The sequence below is a fragment of the Embiotoca jacksoni genome, unplaced genomic scaffold, assembly GCF_022577435.1.
Source record: "Embiotoca jacksoni isolate LCO1_2020_lvr unplaced genomic scaffold, fEmbJac1.0.p SCAF_119, whole genome shotgun sequence".
Classification (NCBI taxonomy): Eukaryota; Metazoa; Chordata; class Actinopteri; family Embiotocidae; genus Embiotoca; species Embiotoca jacksoni.
The window spans coordinates 112501-136559 of record NW_027185251.1 but is presented as its reverse complement, the minus strand read 5'-3'; the positions used below and the strand labels follow the sequence as shown (position 1 = coordinate 136559).

At 42.7% G+C, this 24059-nt stretch overlaps 1 protein-coding gene across 1 annotated transcript in view; it reads left to right on the top strand.

Annotated features, from left to right (window-relative positions):
- The first annotated feature begins 4348 nt into the window (after window positions 1-4348).
- asz1 (ankyrin repeat, SAM and basic leucine zipper domain containing 1) overlaps window positions 4349-24059 on the top strand; it is a 27680-nt gene continuing 7969 nt past the window's right edge. The window contains exons 1-10 of the mRNA XM_069144005.1: window positions 4349-4441; window positions 5693-5795; window positions 6054-6176; window positions 13979-14090; window positions 17278-17389; window positions 19493-19627; window positions 19846-19961; window positions 20350-20422; window positions 20997-21053; window positions 21413-21525. Of these exons, the coding sequence (XP_069000106.1) occupies window positions 4349-4441; window positions 5693-5795; window positions 6054-6176; window positions 13979-14090; window positions 17278-17389; window positions 19493-19627; window positions 19846-19961; window positions 20350-20422; window positions 20997-21053; window positions 21413-21525 (1037 nt within the window). The remainder of the gene's footprint in view (window positions 4442-5692; window positions 5796-6053; window positions 6177-13978; window positions 14091-17277; window positions 17390-19492; window positions 19628-19845; window positions 19962-20349; window positions 20423-20996; window positions 21054-21412; window positions 21526-24059) is intronic.

The window sequence follows — 24059 nt, the reverse complement described above, 5'->3', positions numbered from 1 at the left end:
GAATTGGTGATATAATGAATTGATGTGATATAATGAATTGATGTGATGGAATGAATTGATGTGATATAATGAATTGATGTGATATAATGAATTGATGTGATATAATGAATTGACATGTGATGTAATGAATTGACGTGATGTAATGAATTAACATGTGATATAATGAATTGGTGATATAATGAATTGATGTGATGTAATTAATTGCTGTGATATAATGAATTGATGTGATGTAATGAATTGATGTGATATAATGACTTGATGTGATATAATGAACTGATGTGATGTAATTATTTGATGTGATGTAATGAATTGATGTGATATAATGAATTGATGTGATGTAATGAATTAACATGTGATATAATGAATTGATGTGATATAATGAATTGATGTGATGTAATGAATTGATGTGATGTAATGAATTAACATGTGATATAATGAATTGATGTGATATAATGAATTGATGTGATATAATGAATTGATGTGATGTAATTATTTGACGTGATGTAATGAATTGATGTGATGTAATGAATTAACATGTGATATAATGAATTGATGTGATATAATGAATTGATGTGATGTAATTATTTGATGTGATATAATGAATTGATGTGATATAATGAATTGATGTGATGTAATGAATTGATGTGATATAATGAATTGATGTGATGTAATGAATTGATGTGATATAATGAATTGACATGTGATGTAATGGATTGACGTGATGTAATGAATTAACATGTGATATAATGAATTGGTGATATAATGAATTGATGTGATGTAATTAATTGCTGTGATATAATGAATTGATGTGATGTAATGAATTGATGTGATATAATGACTTGATGTGATATAATGAACTGATGTGATGTAATTATTTGATGTGATGTAATGAATTGATGTGATATAATGAATTGATGTGATGTAATGAATTAACATGTGATGTAATGAATTGACGTGATGTAATGAATTAACATGTGATATAATGAATTGGTGATATAATGAATTGATGTGATGTAATGAATTGACATGTGATGTAATGAATTAACATGTGATATAATGAATTGGTGATATAATGAATTGATGTGATATAATGAATTGATGTGATGGAATGAATTGATGTGATATAATGAATTGATGTGATGTAATGAATTAACATGTGATTTCATGAATTGATGTGATATAATGAATTGATGTGATGTAATGAATTGATGTGATGTAATTATTTGACGTGATGTAATGAATTGATGTGATGTAATGAATTAACATGTGATATAATGAATTGATGTGATATAATGAATTGATGTGATATAATGAATTGACATGTGATGTAATGAATTGACGTGATGTAATGAATTAACATGTGATATAATGAATTGGTGATATAATGAATTGATGTGATATAATGAATTGACATGTGATGTAATGAATTGACGTGATGTAATGAATTAACATGTGATATAATGAATTGGTGATATAATGAATTGATGTGATATAATGAATTGACATGTGATGTAATGAATTAACATGTGATATAATGAATTGGTGATATAATGAATTGATGTGATATAATGAATTGATGTGATGGAATGAATTGATGTGATATAATGAATTGATGTGATATAATGAATTGATGTGATATAATGAATTGACATGTGATGTAATGAATTGACGTGATGTAATGAATTAACATGTGATATAATGAATTGGTGATATAATGAATTGATGTGATGTAATTAATTGCTGTGATATAATGAATTGATGTGATGTAATGAATTGATGTGATATAATGACTTGATGTGATATAATGAACTGATGTGATGTAATTATTTGATGTGATGTAATGAATTGATGTGATATAATGAATTGATGTGATGTAATGAATTAACATGTGATATAATGAATTGATGTGATATAATGAATTGATGTGATGTAATGAATTGATGTGATGTAATGAATTAACATGTGATATAATGAATTGATGTGATATAATGAATTGATGTGATATAATGAATTGATGTGATGTAATTATTTGACGTGATGTAATGAATTGATGTGATGTAATGAATTAACATGTGATATAATGAATTGATGTGATATAATGAATTGATGTGATGTAATTATTTGATGTGATATAATGAATTGATGTGATATAATGAATTGATGTGATATAATGAATTGGTGTGATATAATGAATTGATGTGATGTAATGAATTGATGTGATATAATGAATTGACATGTGATGTAATGAATTGATGTGATATAATGAATTGATGTGATATAATGAATTGATGTGATGTAATGAATTGATGTGATATAATGAATTGATGTGATGTAATTATTTGATGTGATATAATGAATTGATGTGATATAATGAATTGACATGTGATATAATGAATTGACATGTGATATAATGAATTGACATGTGATATAATGCAGCATTGTTCATGTTGCAGTCGTTACAGAACTAAATCAACTCCTCTCTTATTATCTCCATTATTGTAATGCAGGTCGTTAGAAGTAGTTGGAGACTCACTGTCTTCTGTCTCTGGTGTCCAGTTTGACTCCTGTGTTACAGATCAGGGGAACAAGCTTCATTTATATGCATCTGTATGTTTCACTCATTGGACAAGTAAATTCTGATTCTATTGTTTTCATAAAGCAGGCTGCTCCGTCCACCAGAGAGACAGAGGACCAGTGGGACATCATGCATAAAGTTACTGAGAGGTTGGATGTCAGACTTAGTGGGAAAAGAACTGCAGCTACAGGACTGTCCTACTGAACACTGAACACCTTCCAGCGAGGGGGCGGAGCTTCAGCTCCTTCAGGACACGCCCCCCCAGTCTCAGAGCAGAGAAGACCGATGATTTTCTCACTATTTCAAAGCCTAATTTAACAAACTTGTCGGTGTTTTTTTTCATTCATATTTGGATGGGTAGTTAACAAGCCATACTTATGTGGTGTGATGAACTTAAAACTCATTTTCATTTCTACTTTACAACATCTTTAAGGAGGATGACACCATTAAACTCAACGGAGGAATACAGAGGAAAGAGTGCCGCCTGCTGGACACTGTGTGTGTCAGATTTTATATCAGAGTGAGAAATCTCAGCAGACTGTCAGTTCTATTCAGTAGAAATGAATGAGGAACATCAGGCTGGAAGTAATGATGTCAGATCTACTGTGTCAGCCCTGAAATCCGTCATCCCTGAAGGTTAAAGGATGCTGGTTGGATCATTAATGATAAATAGATTAATAAACAAAAATTATAATTAAATTAATAAACATTAATGATAATTAATTCATGTCAGGTACCGCTGTGGTGCAACAAAACTACAAATACAAAATAAAACAACGTGTTTTTTGTTGTGAAAAGAGATAATGATAAAATAACGTGTTGGTGGATTACAGGTGTGCAGGAAGGTTAAAAACACATACACACACACGCACACACACACACACACACACACACACACACACACACACACGCACACACACACATACACACACCCAACAGTCACGTGACACAGTAACACCCTCGGCATCAGTGTACTGTTTCTTTGAATCTGACATGCTCCTGCTAACCTTCTAAATAACGTAATATATATATATGCTATATATTATATATATATTATAATATAGCACAAAAACACTTAAAGCTAAAGGCTAAATGCTCATTCTAAGCAATATCATTAGCTATTAGCTTCTTTTATCTTTACAAGCAGGGTGCACAACAAACAAAGAAACACAAGACAGAAGTGATTTATAGTAAAAAAAAAAACAGTTAAACTACTCTGAACAAACATCACAAGGTTTTATGGTCGAGCAACATGAATACTTGTTAAATGAAGTGGTGTCACACTCCCACCGCCTGAAACGACCTCTAACAGAACACCTGTTGTTGCTTCCTGCCACGCCCCTTCACCTGGCCTGAAGCTAGATTGGATCAGCGGAGAGGACGCTCGCCTGTGATTGGTTATTATGTTCTTCTTTGTTTTACTGGCGGACTACAAAACCAACGTTGAAGGGTTATATACCGCCACCTACTTTCCCGGAGTAGTAACATCATAACTTTATGTAGAAATTATATTCTTGAAATGAACCTGGTTTGGATTAAATATGTGAAAAATTCCCGTTTGATCTGTGGTTGTTTGTGGGCGCAGTCAAATTAGGGTTAGGGTTACAGTGATAGGTTCAGGGACCACTTGAGTGACAGTAAACAACCAATCACAGCAGCGGACACGTCACGTGACCGTAGAATTCCGTTAATTTAAATGTCCCTGCCGCCGCTCCATTCTACCAGGAACCACGTAGTGTCAGGCTGTTTGATAACGGACAGGTGACCGGTATCATGGCCAGCTTCCCCGCTGGAGAGGAAAGCGACGCCAGCAGCGACGAGTGGGACATCAGCTGTTTGGACGATAACAAGTCTTCTTGTTTCAAGGTTAGAAATCTTATTCAGCTTTTAATGCTAGCTGGATGCTAGCTGGATGCTAACAGCGGCTCCGCGTCTAACCGAAGCTAGCTTGTCTTAGGTAGCCCTGATCATATATGCAGATTTGTTTTGACGCTCCTTTTTGATATTTAATCTTTCCAGGAGAAAGTCTTCAGGCTGAAACAAGCTACTTCCGTTCAGGTAAGTTTACTAGTTGTAGATGAATGAGACTGAACTAGATCTGTTAAACTACAGGTTCTGTTCTGATGGTACCATGATGGACACTTACTGATCCAAACAAGTCCATGAACCCATAAAGAAGCTTGACTTTGATGGACAGGTCTTTGATGGACAGCTCAGTGAACTACAGAAGAAGAGAAGCTGTAGGCATTTAAACCAGTTATAATAATAATAATAATAATAATAATGATGATGTCTGTGATTAAATGGCTCAGAATCACCAGATTTAGATCCAGTATATAGAAATCTAAAAATAGTTATCGAATATGTTCATTTGTGATAAGAAATTGCAGTCGTTGTACTGTGTGTGTGTGTGTGTGTGTGTGTGTGTGTGTGTGTGTGTGTTACAATAAAGTGGTTTGTGTGAAAGTGGGACACAGTGCAGGTGGACCTCTCTGAACTTCTCTGGACCTCTCTGAACTTCTCTGGACCCCTCTGAACTTCTCTGGACCTCTCTGAACTTCTCTGGACCCCTCTGGACCCCTCTGAACTTCTCTGAACTTCTCTGGACCCCTCTGGACCCCTCTGAACTTCTCTGGACCTCTCTGAACTTCTCTGGACCCCTCTGGACTTCTCTGAACTTCTCTGAACTTCTCTGAACTTCTCTGGACCTCTCTGGACTTCTCTGAACTTCTCTGGACCCCTCTGAACTTCTCTGAACTTCTCTGGACCCCTCTGAACTTCTCTGAACTTCTCTGGACCTCTCTGGACCCCTCTGAACTTCTCTGGACTTCTCTGAACTTCTCTGGACTTCTCTGGACCCCTCTGGACTTCTCTGGACCTCTCTGAACTTCTCTGGACCTCTCTGGACTTCTCTGAACTTCTCTGGACCCCTCTGGACTTCTCTGGACCTCTCAGGACTTCTCAGAACCTCTCTGGACCTTTTGCCTGAAATAGGTCCTTCCTGCAACGTTTTCTCTGATATCTATGAAACAGACATGCATGAGGCCCATTTCTTAAATGTTGTGTTCATATTGTAGTACATCGATCTGTGGTGAAGATGTTCTCCTGTATTTTCAGGATGGGGATGATGGAGCTCAACATGCAGAAGATAAAGTGTCTGTGTTGAAAAGAGCCATCAGTGAGGGAGACGTTGGGACCATTGGACAGCTGTTGGATGACGGTGTGATGCTTCATTCTCTGTATCACACAGTGATCTTTACATCCCAGCGTAATGTTTCAAACACACATCCTCAGACGATTGTTTGTTTCTATGAAGGTTTTACTGACACTACATTCATTATATGACACATGTACACAGGTTCACGCCCACATTAAGCTCTTTCAAAACTGGTTCATGAGCCTCATCAGTGTGACCTGATGTAATCCTTCTTCTCATTGTATCCTGTACAATAAATGGGTGTCCTCCTGCTGTGGGCAGGCATGGACGTGGACACCCCACTGGGCTGTGGATGGACTCCTCTGATGTGTGCCGTCAGTGTGTCTGACTACCACATGGCTGAGCTGCTGCTGGACGGAGGGGCCACAGCCAACTTCAGCAAAGGTCAGACCACCGTGGTGAAGGGGTGTAGTGCTGTTAGTGGAATTACTGCAGCTCTCCTATAACACACACACACACACACACACACACACACACACACACACTCTTCAGTTGTGGCTTGTTTCTAACGTGTTAATGTTGTAGTCTAGATATTTGAAATGATCACAATGAGGCTCTGAGGTGATGTCGTTAATCATTCTCTAACTACAATAATTAATACTTTCATGAGAATATATCTCTAACTCTTGTATACTACATGTGTATATATATTGTACAGTAGATTAATATATATTGTATATTAATTGAGCAGTAGATGTGTATATATTGTACAGTACATGTCTATATATATTGAACAGTACATATTCAATTCAATTTTATTTATATAGCGCCAAATCACAACACAGGTTATTTCATGGCACTTAACACATTAAAGTCTTTACAGCAGAACTTTACAATATTATACAGAGAAACCAACAATTTAACAATTCAACAATTCCCACATAAGCTAAGAATGAAAAAACTCCTCTTTAAGGGAGAAAAACCTCCAACAGAGAGAAGGAAAACTCCCTTTAACAGGAAGAAACCTCTGACAGAACCAGGATCAGAGGTGGGCGGGGCATCTGTTAACAGAACCAGGATCAGAGGTGGGCGGGGGTATCTGTTAACAGAACCAGGATCAGAGGTGGGCGGGGCATCTGTTAACAGAACCAGGATCAGAGGTGGGCGGGGCATCTGTTAACAGAACCAGGATCAGAGGTGGGCGGAGCATCTGTTAACAGAACCAGGATCAGAGGTGGGCGGAGCATCTGTTAACAGAACCAGGATCAGAGGTGGGCGGAGCATCTGTTAACAGAACCAGGATCAGAGGTGGGCGGAGCATCTGTTAACAGAACCAGGATCAGAGGTGGGCGGGGCATCTGTTAACAGAACCAGGATCAGAGGTGGGCGGGGCATCTGTTAACAGAACCAGGATCAGAGGTGGGCGGAGCATCTGTTAACAGAACCAGGATCAGAGGTGGGCGGGGCATCTGTTAACAGAACCAGGATCAGAGGTGGGCGGGGCATCTGTTAACAGAACCAGGATCAGAGGTGGGCGGAGCATCTGTTAACAGAACCAGGATCAGAGGTGGGCGGAGCATCTGTTAACAGAACCAGGATCAGAGGTGGGCGGCCATCTGCCTCGACCGGTTGGGGTGAGAGGAGAGCAGAGAGAGAAAAGGACAGCATAGAGATACAAGAGAAGAACTGTTGGTGGAGACGACAAGCGCAGAGCAGAGACATGCAGCTCCATGACGGGACATCTGGAAAAGAAAGAACAGAAACTACACGAGCGAAGGAACTGAATGGAGACAACAGATAGTAAGAAATTAAAACTGCAAGCAGTGATGTATGGGCCCTCGCACTCTGGCGCGCCGCCTCCCCAAAGCCGTCCCCCCGAAGCCGCCTCCCCGACGTGCAGCACGTGAGGGACCGCGTATCCCTGCTTAAAGTTGCTATTTTTGTCTTGTTTCCTGTCTCCAGCAGGGGGCGCTGGCGAGCCGTTTGGCCACGCCCACTCGCAAAACACATCAGATGTATCGTCTCACCACGCCGGATGTATGCTACACGTTTCGTGAGGTTTCAAGCATCCGTTGACCTTAAACATAGACTTCCTGTGTCACGGCGATACATCAAACTTTGCCGCATCGTCACGGCGACGCCCATTGACAAAGTCGAACGTATGTCTCAATATATCATCAACTACATGCTTAGGTTATTGTGACCCGACTTTACGTTCATGTGATCAACCAGCTCGACGTAGAATGTAAAAGTATGAAAAGTGTCATTTCCAGTGGCCAACAGGGGGCGCTATCACTATGAGCGAATATTACCACACAGGGGTCCTCAGGGCGGGGCTGTTATCATACCTGTGATGTTTGGAGAAGGTCGGTCCATGTACATAAGATTTAAAGCAACTCCTAGTTCCAAAGGGGAGACGCTCAAAATGGCCGCCACTTTACGGGCACACACATCGATGAAAACGAATTATTTATACAACTTTTAATCCCAAACATGTTTTCTATCCATAGAACCTAAATTCAAGTCGGTCGGACAAAATCCCTCGGAGGAGTTCGACAAAGTACGTGTCAGAATCGCCCAAAATGGCAATTAAATTCAAAATGGTGGACTTCCTGTCGAGTTGAGGTAACGGTGCAATGTAACTTTTTTGTGCGTCTCGGTGTGATACACGTGTCCACCGGATTTGGTGAATTTAGGTAAATGTGGCCACCGGGGCATCTCTGTAGGGGGCGCTCTCGAGCCGTTTGGTCACGCCCACTCGCGACTCCACTAGAATAAGAAATTTTTCATCGGGAGACAAATGCGTATTCACGCCCACTCGCAAAACATTTCCATTGCTTTAACACACGGCATCGAAGAGGATAAACATGTAACTGCTTCCTTAAACTTGGCCACGACATCATCTGACAGACATCTACTGTAGTGGGATTTATTCCCACATGCTGTGTAGTCCATTATTGTAACTTCAGATGTTAATAAGAAGTGGTCCGACAAAACAGGGTTTGGAGGAAATACTATTACATTTTCAGTTTCCATCCCATACGACAGAACCAGATGGAGGGTGTGGTTACCACGGTGACGGGTTTATTTACATCCTGATAAAAGCCTATAGAATCTAATAATGATCTGAAAGTAGAACTGAGGCTGTCGTTGTCCACGTCAACATGAATGTTAAAGTCTCCCACTATCATCACTTTATCTGAACTCAGCACTAAATCTGATCAAAAGTCAGAGTTCAGTTAGAAACTCTGAATAAGGACCAGGTGGGAGATAAACAACAACAATACAATCCGTTTCTCTGCTTTCCAGTTTGGGTGAGAGACTAAGAGTCAGACTCTCAAATGATTTATAACTAAGTTTAGGCTTTGGATTAATTGATAAACTTGAGTGGAAGATTGCTGCCACTTCTCCTCCTCCTCCTCCTCCTCCTCCCCCTCCTCCTCCTCTTCCTCGGCCTGAATCTCTAGGAATATGATAATTAATATGACTGGGAGGAGTTGCTTCATTAATACTAACATATTCTTCCTGTTGCAGCCAGGTCTCTGTGAGACAGTAAATCAATCTGATGATCAGTTATCAAGTCATTTACTAACAGAGATTTAGACCAGAGGGATCTGATATTTAATAGTCTGCTTTTAATTGTCAGATTTATTTGATCCATTAATTTGGTAGGATCAATTTTTATTACATTTTCATTGATAGATCTTTCCTTGAGTTTTTTAAATATAGGTGGTCTGGGTACAGACACAACCTCTACAGGATGTTGAAGGTTTTGGGTGAGTGACAGCTCTAAAGAAGCTGCAGAGGAGCATGTAAGACTGCAGCTCTGCGTCCTGACCTCAACCCTGGATGTCAGGTTTTAGGGCTGTTAAGAGACACGGCCATGTTTCTAGAAAGAAGAGCTGCACCATCCAAAGTAGGATGGATGCCGTCTCTCCGGATCAGACCAGGTTTTCCCCAGAAAGTATTCCAATTGTTAATGAAGCCCACATTGTTAGCGGGACACCACCTCTAACTATATCTAAATATATAGACATCTATCTATCCATCCATCCATCCATCCATCCATCCATCCATTTAATATATATATCTAGATGTAGATATCAGGGGTGGCCAACCAGTCAGAGACTAAGAGCCACATTTTTTACTGTGTTACCGCAAAGAGCCACATCATACACATGGGCACACATGAACATCACCCCATCCCTTCCTCTTACACACACACCTCTGCTCAGCCAAATTTATTGTGTGACATGATAATGTCACACAGATAATGACAGAAATTGACTCCTACAGTACTAAGACCACAGGCCAGTCATCTTCAACAATGAACATTGTGTGCACTGTCTCACACACACAAACTCTCAGTTCAACAAAGTCCACAAACAAAAACATAATAATTTACAATAGCGTTTTTCACTTACTATGCATGTTGCTTAGTGCGACTTCTGGCATTCCTTGCCTTGAACAATCCTCTTCAAATCTGGCTTGTATTCTGTTGTTGCCACTCGAAGCAATTCTTTCACATGGGTGTCAGTCAGAACAGATCAATGCTTTGATTTCACGTGTTTCAGGGTAGAAAACACAGACTCGCAGACGTATGTTGACCCAAACATTGACGGTATCTTAAGCGCAGCCCGTTTGACATTGGGGTATTTTTCCATTGGCACACTTTTCCAGAACTCAATGGTCCCTTCCCTTAAAGCAGGCTTCAGTTGGTCCTCCTCACAAAGATCGATCATCTCCAACTCAGCCGCGGCCTCATCTGTGACTAGCGGGGCTTTCAAACAGTCCGTCTCCGCATTAAATGGGTCGACGAGGAACGTAATCTGTGGCCTTTTCAGTTGTAGATCGTGGAACCGGGTCACAAAGCTTTCGTGCAGGTTTTCAACCAGTGTTGCATATCTGGCTCTTTGCTTATTCAGGGTGGCGCTGGTGACTTGCCCGCTGGCTTTTAGCAGAGTGGGAAAATGTGTTAAATCTCCCTTTTGAATATGCGCCTTGAACAGCTTCAGTTTGTTGACAAACGCAAACACACTTTGCAGCAGGTCAGGCAGCATTTTTAACTTACCCTGCAGGGTCAGGTTCAGTCTGTCCAAGTGACACAGCATGTCGACCAAAAAGGCCAGATCCATAATCCACTCGACGTCCGAGAGCTCGGGATAGTCCTTGTCCTTCTCTTCCATGAACAGTTTCACGGCATCCAAAAGCTCAAAGAAGCGAGCGAGCACCTTGCCTTTGGACAGCCACCTCACAGTGCAGCGGCAGGTCACCTTGTGGTTAAGCGCATGTGTGCGGATGTAGTTGACGATTTCCATCACAGGCTTCATGACGTTGTCTAAATTCAATGATTTAGACACGAGTTGCTCCCTGTGGATGATGCAGTGGAAATCCCAAAACTCGGGAAATGTTTGGTCAGCTTTGCACAGCCCCACAAGTCCGTTCACAGATCCGATCATGGCCGGCGCTCCATCCGTGGCTATTACAGTTAGCTTCGGTGTGGGCAGATTTGCTTTCGCAAATGCAGCCATCATTGTTTCTTTCACATCTATGCCACAGGTTCTGTCTTTTAATGGCACAACATCAAGGAGTTCTTCTTTGATCACACAATCTTTTGACACAGACCGTGCAAATATTGCCAGCTGAGGCTCGTCTTGTACGTCACAACTCTCATCCAATGCGACACTAAAATACTCACATGTTGAAGGTCAGAGTGCAGCTGTGATTCAACAGCCGTGTTAATGTCCGATATTCTGTGTTCAACAGTGTGGCGGGACAGTTGGACATCTGATACCATCCGTTTTAGTTTGTCGTTTTCAGGAGACAAGATTTCAACAACGTCACTGAGGCCTTTTTTAACGAACTCCCCTTCATTAAATGGCTTTTTAGCCCGTGCAATGCTCCAGGCCAGTTGATACGATGCAAGCGTGACAGTCTCTGAGTGCTTCGTCATTTTTTGGAAAAACTGTACCTGCTTTTCTGCCTGACTTTTCAAAGTGTCCAACTTGTGCTTGCGAAGTTCAGTCTCTTTTGGAAATCCCTGGTCGATGTTAGCAGTGAGCTGAAGTGGCGCTGAAGATTTGAAGCTTTGAAATGCGCTAATGACGTCTGACATATCAGGCAGAATGGCTCGCCATTACGTTCAACAAAAAAATATAAACTTTCCCACTCTGTTAAAAACGTCCTGTGTTCATCTTCATATTTTCGTTTAGCTGCGCATTTTTTCTGCCATTTTGAGAGCGAAATTGACACTAATTGTTTACTCCAATGGGTTTGCCCCTCCTGCTTTGCGGAATTTCACCTCATGCGCATGCGCATTTGACGAAAATACCATATTGAACTCAAGCGAAGCGAACACGCACAAAAAAAAAAACCACAAACACAAATGTTGATATGAACGTAAAAGAGCCGCATGAAACCAGGCAAAGAGCCGCGGGTTGGCCAGGCCTAATCTATATCTATATAGTATAGATAGACTGTCAGACTGACTCCTGCTACTTCTAGCTGCTGGTTTCTGTATCCTGCTGCAGGTTCTTTCACCTTCTGTCATTAAACAAACTGGGTCAGATGGTCCAATCAGACAAGCTCATCCCGTTGTAGCCGTGAAGGCCTGAATATGAACCATCCCTGATCCTCCTGATCCTCTCTGTGGTGTTGGTGTCCACATATTCTTCCCTCTGGCACCTTGTTTTGATTTCCTCACCTGCTGCAGCCAAAGAGCAGGAACCAATCCGTGCTCTGCACCAACACTTCATCTGACATTACTTAATGGTGATGACGCCAAAGAGGAACTCTGAGAGAAACACACCTCTGATCCTTGGAGTTGTTTTTAGTTCAGGCACTGTGCTGCCTCGTCCCACAGCCAGAAAAATTGAAGGCATCTGTTGGATGGAGGTCAGTCTGGGTGAAACAACTCTTCCACAGCTTTATACCCAGAAAACATTCTTCTTCCAGCAGAAAGGCAGTTTCAGGACACCTCTGTCCCTCTCACTTCCTGCAGTGTATGATACTAATGTGTAATTTGGACCGAGTCGTATAAGACTGAGCTACATTTAAACCAACTATTTCCCCTCAGCACCCGTATGAAACTGATCACTGTGAAATATTTGAAAACCACTTCTCTTTTCATTTTTCTGGGAGTCCACTGGAAACCTTCATCTGACTGTCGGAGGTCCCCAGACCCAGGTTTGGACCTCCAGCACTAGTCATGCTGTTGATATCTGATGTGGATTAATTGGGAGGTATGTGTGCGTGACTGGTGTGACGTGGTGGAGGATGTGCTGCTGGAGGCAGGTGAAGGAAACGATTAGACGAGGATGACGTGTGGTCACGTCCTGATGGCGCTCAGCCAGCCGCACTGCTGTCATGGCCTCTCATCTCACCAACATTTATTTACTCCATCCTCTACAGACGCACACCAGCCGTCTGGTTTACACACACACACACACACACACACACACACACACACACACACAACGTAAACACACACACATACAGACACAGCTACATCCAGATGGTTGGGGACTAAAAGGAAGTGAGTTGTTATCGGGGAGAAGAGTCACACCGTCCTGTTCAGACCAGCACAGCTCGTTCTGCTTTGTAGTTCTGATTAGTTTAACTATGATTAAAAGGTTTTTTTGAAGTCATACTCTTAAGACGGTATAACCCAGTAAAAATAACTGAGCGACGGTAACTGAGCGACGGTAACTGAACAACAATAACTGAGCGACGGTAACTGATTGGAGTGTCAAACACATGCAGCAGCTGACATTTCTGGATGCAGCAGTGGATCTGACCGATCTGATTGGAAACCTGACAATACTACGTCCCGCCCACCGATAGCTGTAACCTGACTGCACCACAGGCCTGTCAATCAAACAGACACGCCCCCAAAAACAGGTCTTCTTGAATCTTCTTTTCTAATGAATGAGGGATTATTTTCAGATGGACCTCCAGAAAACTAATAAGAAGGAGTGACTTTAGCTAACAACACCGAGATAACTGATGGACACATTTTATTCACTTTGGATTTGATGAGAGAAGTTGAATGGGATCATTTTTCAGACTCGGAATCTACGAAAATATTTTTAAACAATCTGTGATTATGAACTGCAAACAGTAGTGTCTGTATTGTCTTGTCATGGGGTTTTAGTTGTTGGCAGTTTTAAATGTGATGTTAGATAATTGAGAGCTAAGCTAAATGTTTAAATGAACTGACTTACAGCTGTTGGTGTTCCTGTCCACAGATCAGATGACCATGCTCATGGCCAGCTGCAGGGCATCTGCCACTGAAGACAGGATAGCGCGCTGCGTGGAGCTGCTCCTGTCCAGAAATGCTGACCCCAACATGTTAGACAGGTGAGCTGTGGTTCAGGTCTCAGTGCTCATGTGGTTCTCAGCACAGTACACAGTCCCACCCTTTTGATCCAGGCCGAATACAAGCCCTCCAGACCTCAGTAGAACAAGAGAAACCAGAGGTGGCAGATCAGATGTCCTCGGATGGTTCTGGTTATGTGGAGCTGCCATGTGGTAGCATCATGCTCCATACAGTGTGTGTATATTTGTGTTTTGTTTGGAATGTCCTGTTATGGCATGTGCATGTACAGACGGCTATCAGACAGACACAAACAAACACAGTGTAAAGGGAGGGCAGCAGCAGTGTTTTACACACTTCAATGGAGCGCAGTGAACTCAGACTCTGGTCCTTTGTGGGTCCAGAGTCTCGTGGGAGGTTGAAGAAAACAGGCTGTGAAGGTTTTAGGTTCATATGGAACAGTGATTACATTTCACCACTCAGTTAGGAACTACTCCTTTGAAACTGAGGTCATGTGACCTGCATGTTAACATGCGTCACCTCTAACATGTTCTGCATCTATCCAGGAAAATGTATGGATTTTATCTTTAAGAAAATAAACCGTCTTTCTGTATTTTGAAGAGACAATCAGTGACTTCTCCATCATTTATATTCTGTTCGAATATCAGAGATCCTTTATACACGCTACATGTATGTAACTGGAGGCACATCTCTATGCAGCTGGCTTGCTGTGGGGACATCAGTACACTATCTGAGTTAGAAGACATCTATTCATTTTAGCTACAGAAAATAATCTGGGTTACACTCTCCCTCTAAACTGCATGAACCTCCATCTGAGATGTCATGATTATTATTCAGTCTGTTACAAACAGCAGCAGACATAAAACATCATAAAACATCGCTCTCCTTTCACATCTGGATTACTGCGAATCACATCACTCACAAATATGTATCAGAACACCTGTATCAGGGTCGGGACGTCTGTATCTGTGTCAGAACATCTGTATCAGGATCATCTGTATGAGGATCATCTGTATCAGAACATCTGTATCAGGGTCATATGTATCAGAACATCTGTATCAGAACATCTGTATCAGGGTCATCTGTATCAGAACATCTGTATCAGGAACATCTGTATCAGGGTCATCTGTATCAGAACATCTGTATCAGGGTCATCTGTATCAGAACATCTGTATCAGAACATCTGTATCAGGGTCGGAACAGGTTAATATCTAACAGTAGATTTTACTACCAGTTGAATAATGTCTGTTTATGATCAATTGATTGATAAAGTTCACTTATAAAAGTTGAAGTTGTTTCTGGTGAGCTGGAAGAAACAGATGTTAAAAACACGTCTATAATTCTGCTTATGTGAGGATCCATCAGTTAAAGTAATGATTGCAGATGAAGTGTTTCCTGGAACTTGAAGAATGTTCACGTGGAAACGATGAAGAACTTTTACAGTTTCCATCTGTGGAGTTCTGATGTTTCAGTGGATGCAGCTCATAGTGGTTCATTGTTTATCTCTCTAATCCTCTGCTAGCATGCCATCACACACACACACACACACACACACACACACACACACACACACACACACACACACACACACACACACACACACACACACACACACACACACACACACACACACACACACACACACACACACACACACACACAGCCTCTCACAGTCACACACACAGTCACACTCACACACAATCGCTCACACAGTCTCACACACACAACCTCACACACACACACTCACACAGGCTGCAGCATTAGGAAAGGGATCGGTTCCTTCCCAGACAAAATATTTGAAGCAGGGTAACTGAACATGGAAGGATTTGTCCTCTTCCTGCTCCTCCTCTCCGGCTTCTCCTCCTGAATATCTAACCAGTGATCGCCACCAGCTGTTCGTCTCTGTGTAAACGTTCTTCTCTGTCATGTGTCTGTCCTCCAGGTCACCGTGGGGGGTCTCCTTCATAGAGTCAGTGAAGGTAGACACTGTTCATAGAGTTAGTGACGGTAGACACTGTTCATGGAGTTAGAGATCAGCTCACTGTCTGGTAAAAGCCACGGTGTGAAGCACAGCGTCTGAGTGACCTCGGTGCCTCATCATGGACGTTGTTGCATTTGTTTGACTTACCATGAAATATTAACTTCTCATTTCCTTGAAATAGTTAAAGGAAGATGTGACTGATAAAAACCGTCTGACTCCTTCACACCTGTTGGTACTAATATCACCTCTGTCTCTGGGCACTGTTGGCACTAATGTGAACTCGTGTTGTGATCATATTAACAGAGAAGACACCATGTTATATCAGTAGTGTCCACGCACGCGCACACACACACACGCATACAGACACACATACACACACACACACACACACACACACACACATACACACACACAGACACACACAGAGCTCCCTGTAAAAGTAATAAATTGCCCCTGAATCCATCACATTGCTGTTTTTCCTCACATGTTTGAGTCTGAGCTGATAAGAGAGACGAACTGGAGCAGAATGATTTCTTACCTCGTTCAGGTGGAGGCAAGACAGGAAGGACTGGAGGACAGGTCAACTACTGAGTGGAGTTTTCTACTGTACAGGACAGTAGAGACCCAGAGACGTGTTTCTACTGTAGGGGACAGTAAAGACTGAGACATGTTTCTACTGTAGAGGACAGTAGAGACCCAGAGACATGTCTCTACTGTAGAGGACAGACCATCATTGGATCCCAGAACATCTGCAGCCTGCTGCTGTTAAACTCTCATCTTTTTACTTGCAGGTGTTTGAACCAGACTGAAGGTGGCGCTCTCTGACTGAGTGGTTTCATAGCCTCATCTGTTGTGTAGAGCCAAAGTCAAATATGGTCTCTACTGCCCCCTGGTGGTTTCTGTGTACTCCATTCATTCATTCCCTCCTTTTTATTTCCCTCCAGTGTCCTCATCCACAGCATTCACCTCCTCTCTCCTCTCCTCTTCAGTCCTCCCCTCTCCTCCATCCTCACAGTGACCGCACCTCCTAACTGTTGTCTTTAAATGTGCCTTCCTCCAGCTTCACCTCCTCTGCAGTACTCCTCCCTCCCTTCACCCCCTCTGCGGTCCTCCTCCCTCCCTTCACCCCCTCTGCGGTCCTCCTCCCTTCCTTCACCTCTTCTGCCGTCCTCCTTCCTTCCTTCACCTCCTCTGCAGTCCTCCCTTCACCTCCTCTGCCTCCTCCTCAGGTCCAAGACCTCCTGCCTGATGCTGGCCTCCAGGGAGGGTTACAGTAAGGTGATCAACCTGCTGGTGTCTCACGGTGCAAAGGTCAACATCCAGGACAGACATGGATACACGGTGCATCGCTCCTCGTCCCTCCTGTTCCCTCCTCGGCCCTCCTGTTCCCACCTCGTCCCTCCTCGTCCCTCCTCTTCCCTTCTCGTCCCTCCTGTTCCCTCCTCCCTCTTCTCGTCCTTCCTCTTCCTTCCTGTTCCCTCCTCGTCACTCCTCGTCCCACTTCGTTCCTACTGTTCCCTCCTCGTCCCTCCTCGTCCCTCCTGTTCCCTCCTCATCCCTCCTGTTCCCTCCTGTTCCCATCTCGTCCCTCCTGTTCCCTCCTCGTCCCACTTCGTTCCTCCTCCCTCTTCTCCTCTGCTCTCCCTCCTCGTCGCTCCTCGTCCCTCCCCGTCCCTCCTCGGCCCTTCTGTTCCCTCCTGTTCCCTCCTCATCCCACTTCGTTCCTCCTGTTCCCTCCTTGTCCCTCCTCTTCCCACTTCATTCGTCCTGTTCCCTCCTCGTCTCTCCTGTTCCCTCCTCGTTCCACCTCGTCCCTCCTGTTTCCTCCTCGTCCCACTTCGTTCCTCCTCCCCCTCCCTTTCCTCCTCTCCCTCTTCTCCTCTGCTCTCCTTCCTTGTCCGTCCTCGTCCCACTTTGTCCCTTCTCGTCCCTCCTTTTCCCTCCTCGGCCCTCCTGTTCCCTCCTTGTCCCTCCTTGTCCCACCTCGTCCCTCCTCTTTTCTCCTCATCCCTACTGTTCACTCCTCGTCCCACTTCATTCGTCCTGTTCCCTCTTCATCTCTCCCTCCTGTTCCCTCCTCGTCCCACCTCGTCCCACCTTGTCCCTCCTCGTCCCACTTCGTTCCTCCTGTTCCCTCCTCGTCCCTCCTCCCTCTCCCCCTCTCCTCTCCCTTCTCGTCCTTCCTCTTCCTTCCTGTTACCTCCTCGTACCTCCTATTCCCTCCTCGTCCCACTTCGTTCCTACTGTTCCCTCCTCGTCCCTCCTCGTTCCCCTCCCTCTCCCTCTTCTCCTCTGCTCTCCCTCCTCGTCCCACTTCGTCCCTCCTCGTCCCTCCTGTTCCCTTCTCGTCTCACCTCGTCCTTCCTTTTCCCTCGTGTTCCCTCCTCCCTCTCCTCTCCCTCCTCTTCCCTCCTCGTCCCACCTCGTCACTCCTCGTCCCACTTCGTTCCTACTGTTCCCTCCTCGTTCCACTTCGTTCCCCTCCCTCTCCCTCTTCTCCTCTGCTCTCCCTCCTTGTCCCTCCTCGTCCCACTTCGTCCCTCCTCGTCCCTCCTGTTCCCTTCTCGTCTCACCTCGTCCTTCCTTTTCCCTCGTGTTCCCTCCTCCCTCTCCTCCTCTCCCTCTTCTCCCTCCTTGTCCCTCCTCTTCCCTCCTCGTCCCTCCTGTTCCCTTCTCGTCCCACCTCGTCCCCCCTTTTCCCTCCTCGTCCCTCCTGTTCCCTTCTCGTCCCACCTCGTCCCCCCTTTTCCCTCCTCGTCCCACTTCATTCCTCCTGTTCCCTCCTCCTCCTCTCCCTTTCCTCCTCTCCCTCCTCGTCCCTCCTCGTCCCACCTTGTTCCCTCCTCCCCCTCCTCATCTCCCGTCTCTCCTCTCTCTCCTCATCCCTCCTGTTCCCTCCTCGTCCCACTTCGTTCTTCCTGATCCCTCCTCGTCCCTCCTCTTATCTCCTCGTCCCTCCTCTTCCCTCCTCGTCCCTCCTGTTCCCTTCTCGTCCCACCTCGTCCCCCCTTTTCCCTCCTCGTCCCACTTCATTCCTCCTGTTCCCTTCTCCTCCCCCTCCCTCTCCTCCTCTCCTCTCCCTCCTCGTCCCACCTTGTTCCTCCTGTTCCCTCCTCCCCCTCCTCATCTCCCTCCTCTCCCTCCTGTTCCCTCCTCGTCCCACCTCGTCCGTCCTCTTCCCTCCTGTTCCGTCCTTGTCCCTCCTGTTCCCTCCTCGTCCCACTTCATTCTTCCTGATCCCTCCTCGTTCCTTCTGTTCCCTCCTCGTCCCACTTCGTTCCTCCTATTCCCTCCTCATCCACCCTCTTACCTCCTCGTCCCACTTCGTCCCTCCTCGTTCCTCCTGTTCCCTCCTCGTCCTAGCTGATGTCCTGTGTTTAGACCCTGTGAGACGTCTTCTTTGTGTCCATATGTTTGATCCTGTGATTGTGCCTCCTCCTCCAGGCTCTGTCCATGGCAGTGCAGCATGGGAGAGAGGAGGCGGTGCTGAAGCTGCTCCAGCTGGGAGCAGATAAAACCATAAAGACGTCGGCTGGTAAAAGTCCTGCTGACCTGGCTGAGAGCTGCAGACACAAACAGGTACCTGAGCAGGTGTTCACATGTCCACAGCTCAGCACACATTGATCCATATTTCTATTTATATCTATCAGTTTTTACTCATCTGTTCTGAATATGTTCTGATGTGAACATGAAATCTTTTGGTCATTTAACGTTGTTTTGCCTGCGTTCATTGTGGTCATTCTAGAACATGTCCTGTGGTGTTTAAACAGCCGATAATGAGCTGGTGTCGTCCACAGATTTCCAGGATCCTGTCCTCTTCCTCCCACATCTCTACTGTCCCGGCCCTCAGCTCTGTAGAGGACACTCTGTCCAAGGTTTTCAGCAATAACTCTGAATGTTCCTCCAGAGAAAGGTGAGACTGGACTCACTGCCTGTGTTTACTCTTATAGAGTTGAGTTATCCTCTCTGTTATCTCAGCGCCCCCTTTTGGATTGGTCAGTTGCTCTCCCTCCTCCCCCTCCCTCTGCCTCTCTTCCTCTAGCTCCTCATCCCTCCTTTCTCCTCGTCCCTCCTCCCGCTCCCTCTCCCTCTTCCTCTCTCCTTGTCCCTCCTCTCCCTCCTCGTCCCTCCCTCCTCATTCCGCCTCGTCCCTCCTCTCCGTCCTCGTCCCTCCCATCCCTCCTCTTCCCTCCAGTCCCTACTGTCCCTGGGTTAATACTCAGTCCTATGAGTCTGTCCTTGTATTAATACTGTAATTAGTCAGTGTTACATCTATAAGCTGAACTCTCTGCCCTCCTCAGTGTGACACGACTTGGTGACCTTGAACTTCTCCTTCACGGCCTCGATCTCAGCTACCTCACTGACATCATGACTGTAAGTACTCTACAACCCAATTATTATTATTTGATCAAACTGTTAATTTTTTTGGGAGGTGTCTGTTCTCACTGATGTAGAGATAACAAGGTGTTACATACAGTAGAGGGTTAGAGAGGATAGATACAGATAACAAGGTGTGACATACAGTAGTGTTATAGAGCATAGACACAGATAACAATGTGTTACATACAGTAGTGTTAGAGGGGATAGACACAGATAACAAGGTGTGACATATAGTAGAGGGTTAGAGAGGATAGATACAGATAACAAGGTGTGACATAAAGTAACAGTGAATGATCTTAATGTGTAGAGCAGCTGTGTTATTGACACAATGACATTTACACTCATGGTTACATATTTCTCCTGTTGCTTCATAATGGATCCAGTGTTCTGGCTCGGCCCAAATTTAACTGAAGTTCAGCTCAGGCGTTAGTTCCTGTCTGATGTGTGAGGGCAGAGTCTGACAGGTGTAGGTGTGGTTGCCCTATGCAGGTACATCTGTTTCAGGTTGTGGAGTCCGTTTTGATTCGGTGAACGATGAGCTCTGTTTTCTGTTTCTGACTGTTCACAGGAAAATGACATCACCTGGAGCTACCTGTTGACCATGGAGAAGGAGGACCTGGAGAAGGTAGAGGAACACCTGTGTGTCTGTCAGCTGGGTGGTGACCCAGAGAGAGAAGAGAGGCTGATGGTGTCATGTTGGATTAAACAGCCTGTTCTCCTCTCAACTGTATCACTGAGAGATTATCTGAGATATTTCTGTCATAAGATGTAAATGATCTGCTTTAACAGGTCATCATACAAACATTATTTATAATAAAGTGAGTTTTCAGAGATGAGACAGTGAATTAAAGAGAAACTGAGAAAAGGAGTTTAATCTGACGCAATAAATCACCTGAAATTTCCTTCAGCCAGCAGCTGTAGGAGATGTTACAAGATCCTGCCGTTGATTTCTCTGAACATATAACTGTATTTTTCATGGTCGAGATCGGTATCAGAGACCCGGTGGACCAGCAGAAGGTTCTGAGTGCCGTGCAGCAGATGCACCTGGACACAGTGGACCTGGACACCATCAGACAGATGGGAGCTGCAGCCAGCGGGTCGGTACCACAGTGTGATAATAAGCCCACGGAGGTCCTTTGTTGGGAAAACAGTTATTATTTGAAAATATTCCACATTCATCATGATACTCTGAACTTCTCTGAAGATGTCACTGAAGATATAATAACATAAATATGGATAACAAAATATGACACAAACTCGGATCCAGAAACCAAGTTAACAAAAGTATAAAACTTTAAACACTGGTCAGCCCCACAGCTCCACCCCTCCCCCACATCAGCCATGTGACGCTACGTCGGTCCTCCTCCACTGGAAGTCGTCCATCAGTAAAAATCAGTAAAAACATCATATTTAATCCTTTTTTTTGTTGTTGTCCAGGGCCTGTAAGAATAGGCATATTCAGAGCGTCCGTTTGTCAGACAGCTGCTGTGAATTGTGTCCATCAGTGATGATCTGTGTCAAACTAAAGGTCACTGAAGTTAAAGACGTCCCCTCGGTCCGTCCTGTAGAGCGGCTGAACCAAACTTAATGTGATCATGCAGCTGGGGGCGGAGCCAGGTTAACAGTCTGCACAGGTAAATTCACCTGTGTATTGCACTGGGTACCTACAGAAGCAGCCGTGCACAGGTAGACGTAGATGAGGTAGGCGTAGATCAGGCTGACTGACACTTTACAGGAGGGCTGGCTGAACAAACCATCAGTCTGTCTCTTTCAATAATTAATTATTAATTGTCTGATTCTATTTGTGTTGATCATCTGAGTGAGTAACTGATATGTTAATAACTGACTTAATAACTAATATGTTAAACTGACTGTTAATAACTGATATGTTAATAACTGACTGTTAATAACATGTTAATAACTGATTGTTAAAAACTGACTGTTAATAACTAACTGTTAATGACTGATGTGTTAATAACTGATGTTAATTATGTTGATAACTGACTGTTAATAACATGTTAATAACATGTTAATAACATATGTTAAAATCTGATGTTAATAACTGATATGTTAATAACTGATATGTTAATAACTGATGTGGTATGTTAACTGATATGTTAATAACTGATATGTTGATAACTGACTGTTAATAACTGATATATTTTAATAACTGATATATGTTAATAACTGCTGTGGCATGTTAATAACTGATATGTTAATAACATATGTTGATAACTGACTGTTAATAACTGATATGTTGATAACTGATGTGTTAATAACTGATATATGTTAATAACTGATATGTTGATAACTGACTGTTAATAACTGATGTGTTAATAACTGATGTATGTTGATAACTGATATGTTAATAACTGATATATGTTAATAACTGATATGTTGATAACTGATATGTTAATAACTGATGTGTTAATAACTGATATATGTTAATAACTGATATGTTGATAACTGACTGTTAATAACTGATGTGTTAATAACTGATGTATGTAGATAACTGATATGTTGATAACTGACTGTTAATAACTGATGTGTTAATAACTGATGTATGTTAATAACTGATATGTTAATAACTGATATATGTTAATAACTGATATGTTGATAACTGATGTGTTAATAACTGATGTGGTATGTTAATAACTGATATGTTGATAACTGACTGTTAATAACTGATGTGTTAATAACTGATGTATGTTAATAACTGATATGTTAATAACTGATATATGTTAATAACTGATATGTTGATAACTGATGTGTTAATAACTGATGTGGTATGTTAACTGATATGTTAATAACTGATATGTTGATAACTGACTGTTAATAACTGATATGTTAATAACTGATATGTTGATAACTGACTGTTAATAACTGATGTGTTAATAACTGATATATGTTAATAACTGATATGTTGATAACTGACTGTTAATAACTGATGTGTTAATAACTGATGTATGTTGATAACTGATATGTTGATAACTGATATGTTAATAACTGATGTGTTAATAACTGATATATGTTAATAACTTATATGTTGATAACTGACTGTTAATAACTGATGTGTTAATAACTGATGTATGTTAATAACTGATATATGTTAATAACTGATATGTTGATAACTGATGTGTTAATAACTGATGTGGTATGTTAATAACTGATATGTTGATAACTGACTGTTAATAACTGATGTGTTAATAACTGATATGTTGATAGCTGATATGTTAATAACTGATATATGTTAATAACTGATATGTTGATAACTGATATGTTAATAACTGATGTGTTAATAACTGATATATGTTAATAACTGATATGTTGATAACTGACTGTTAATAACTGATGTGTTAATAACTGATGTATGTAGATAACTGATATGTTGATAACTGACTGTTAATAACTGATGTGTTAATAACTGATGTATGTAGATAACTGATATGTTGATAACTGACTGTTAATAACTGATGTGTTAATAACTGATGTATGTTAATAACTGATATGTTAATAACTGATATATGTTAATAACTGATATGTTGATAACTGATGTGTTAATAACTGATGTGGTATGTTAATAACTGATATGTTGATAACTGACTGTTAATAACTGATGTGTTAATAACTG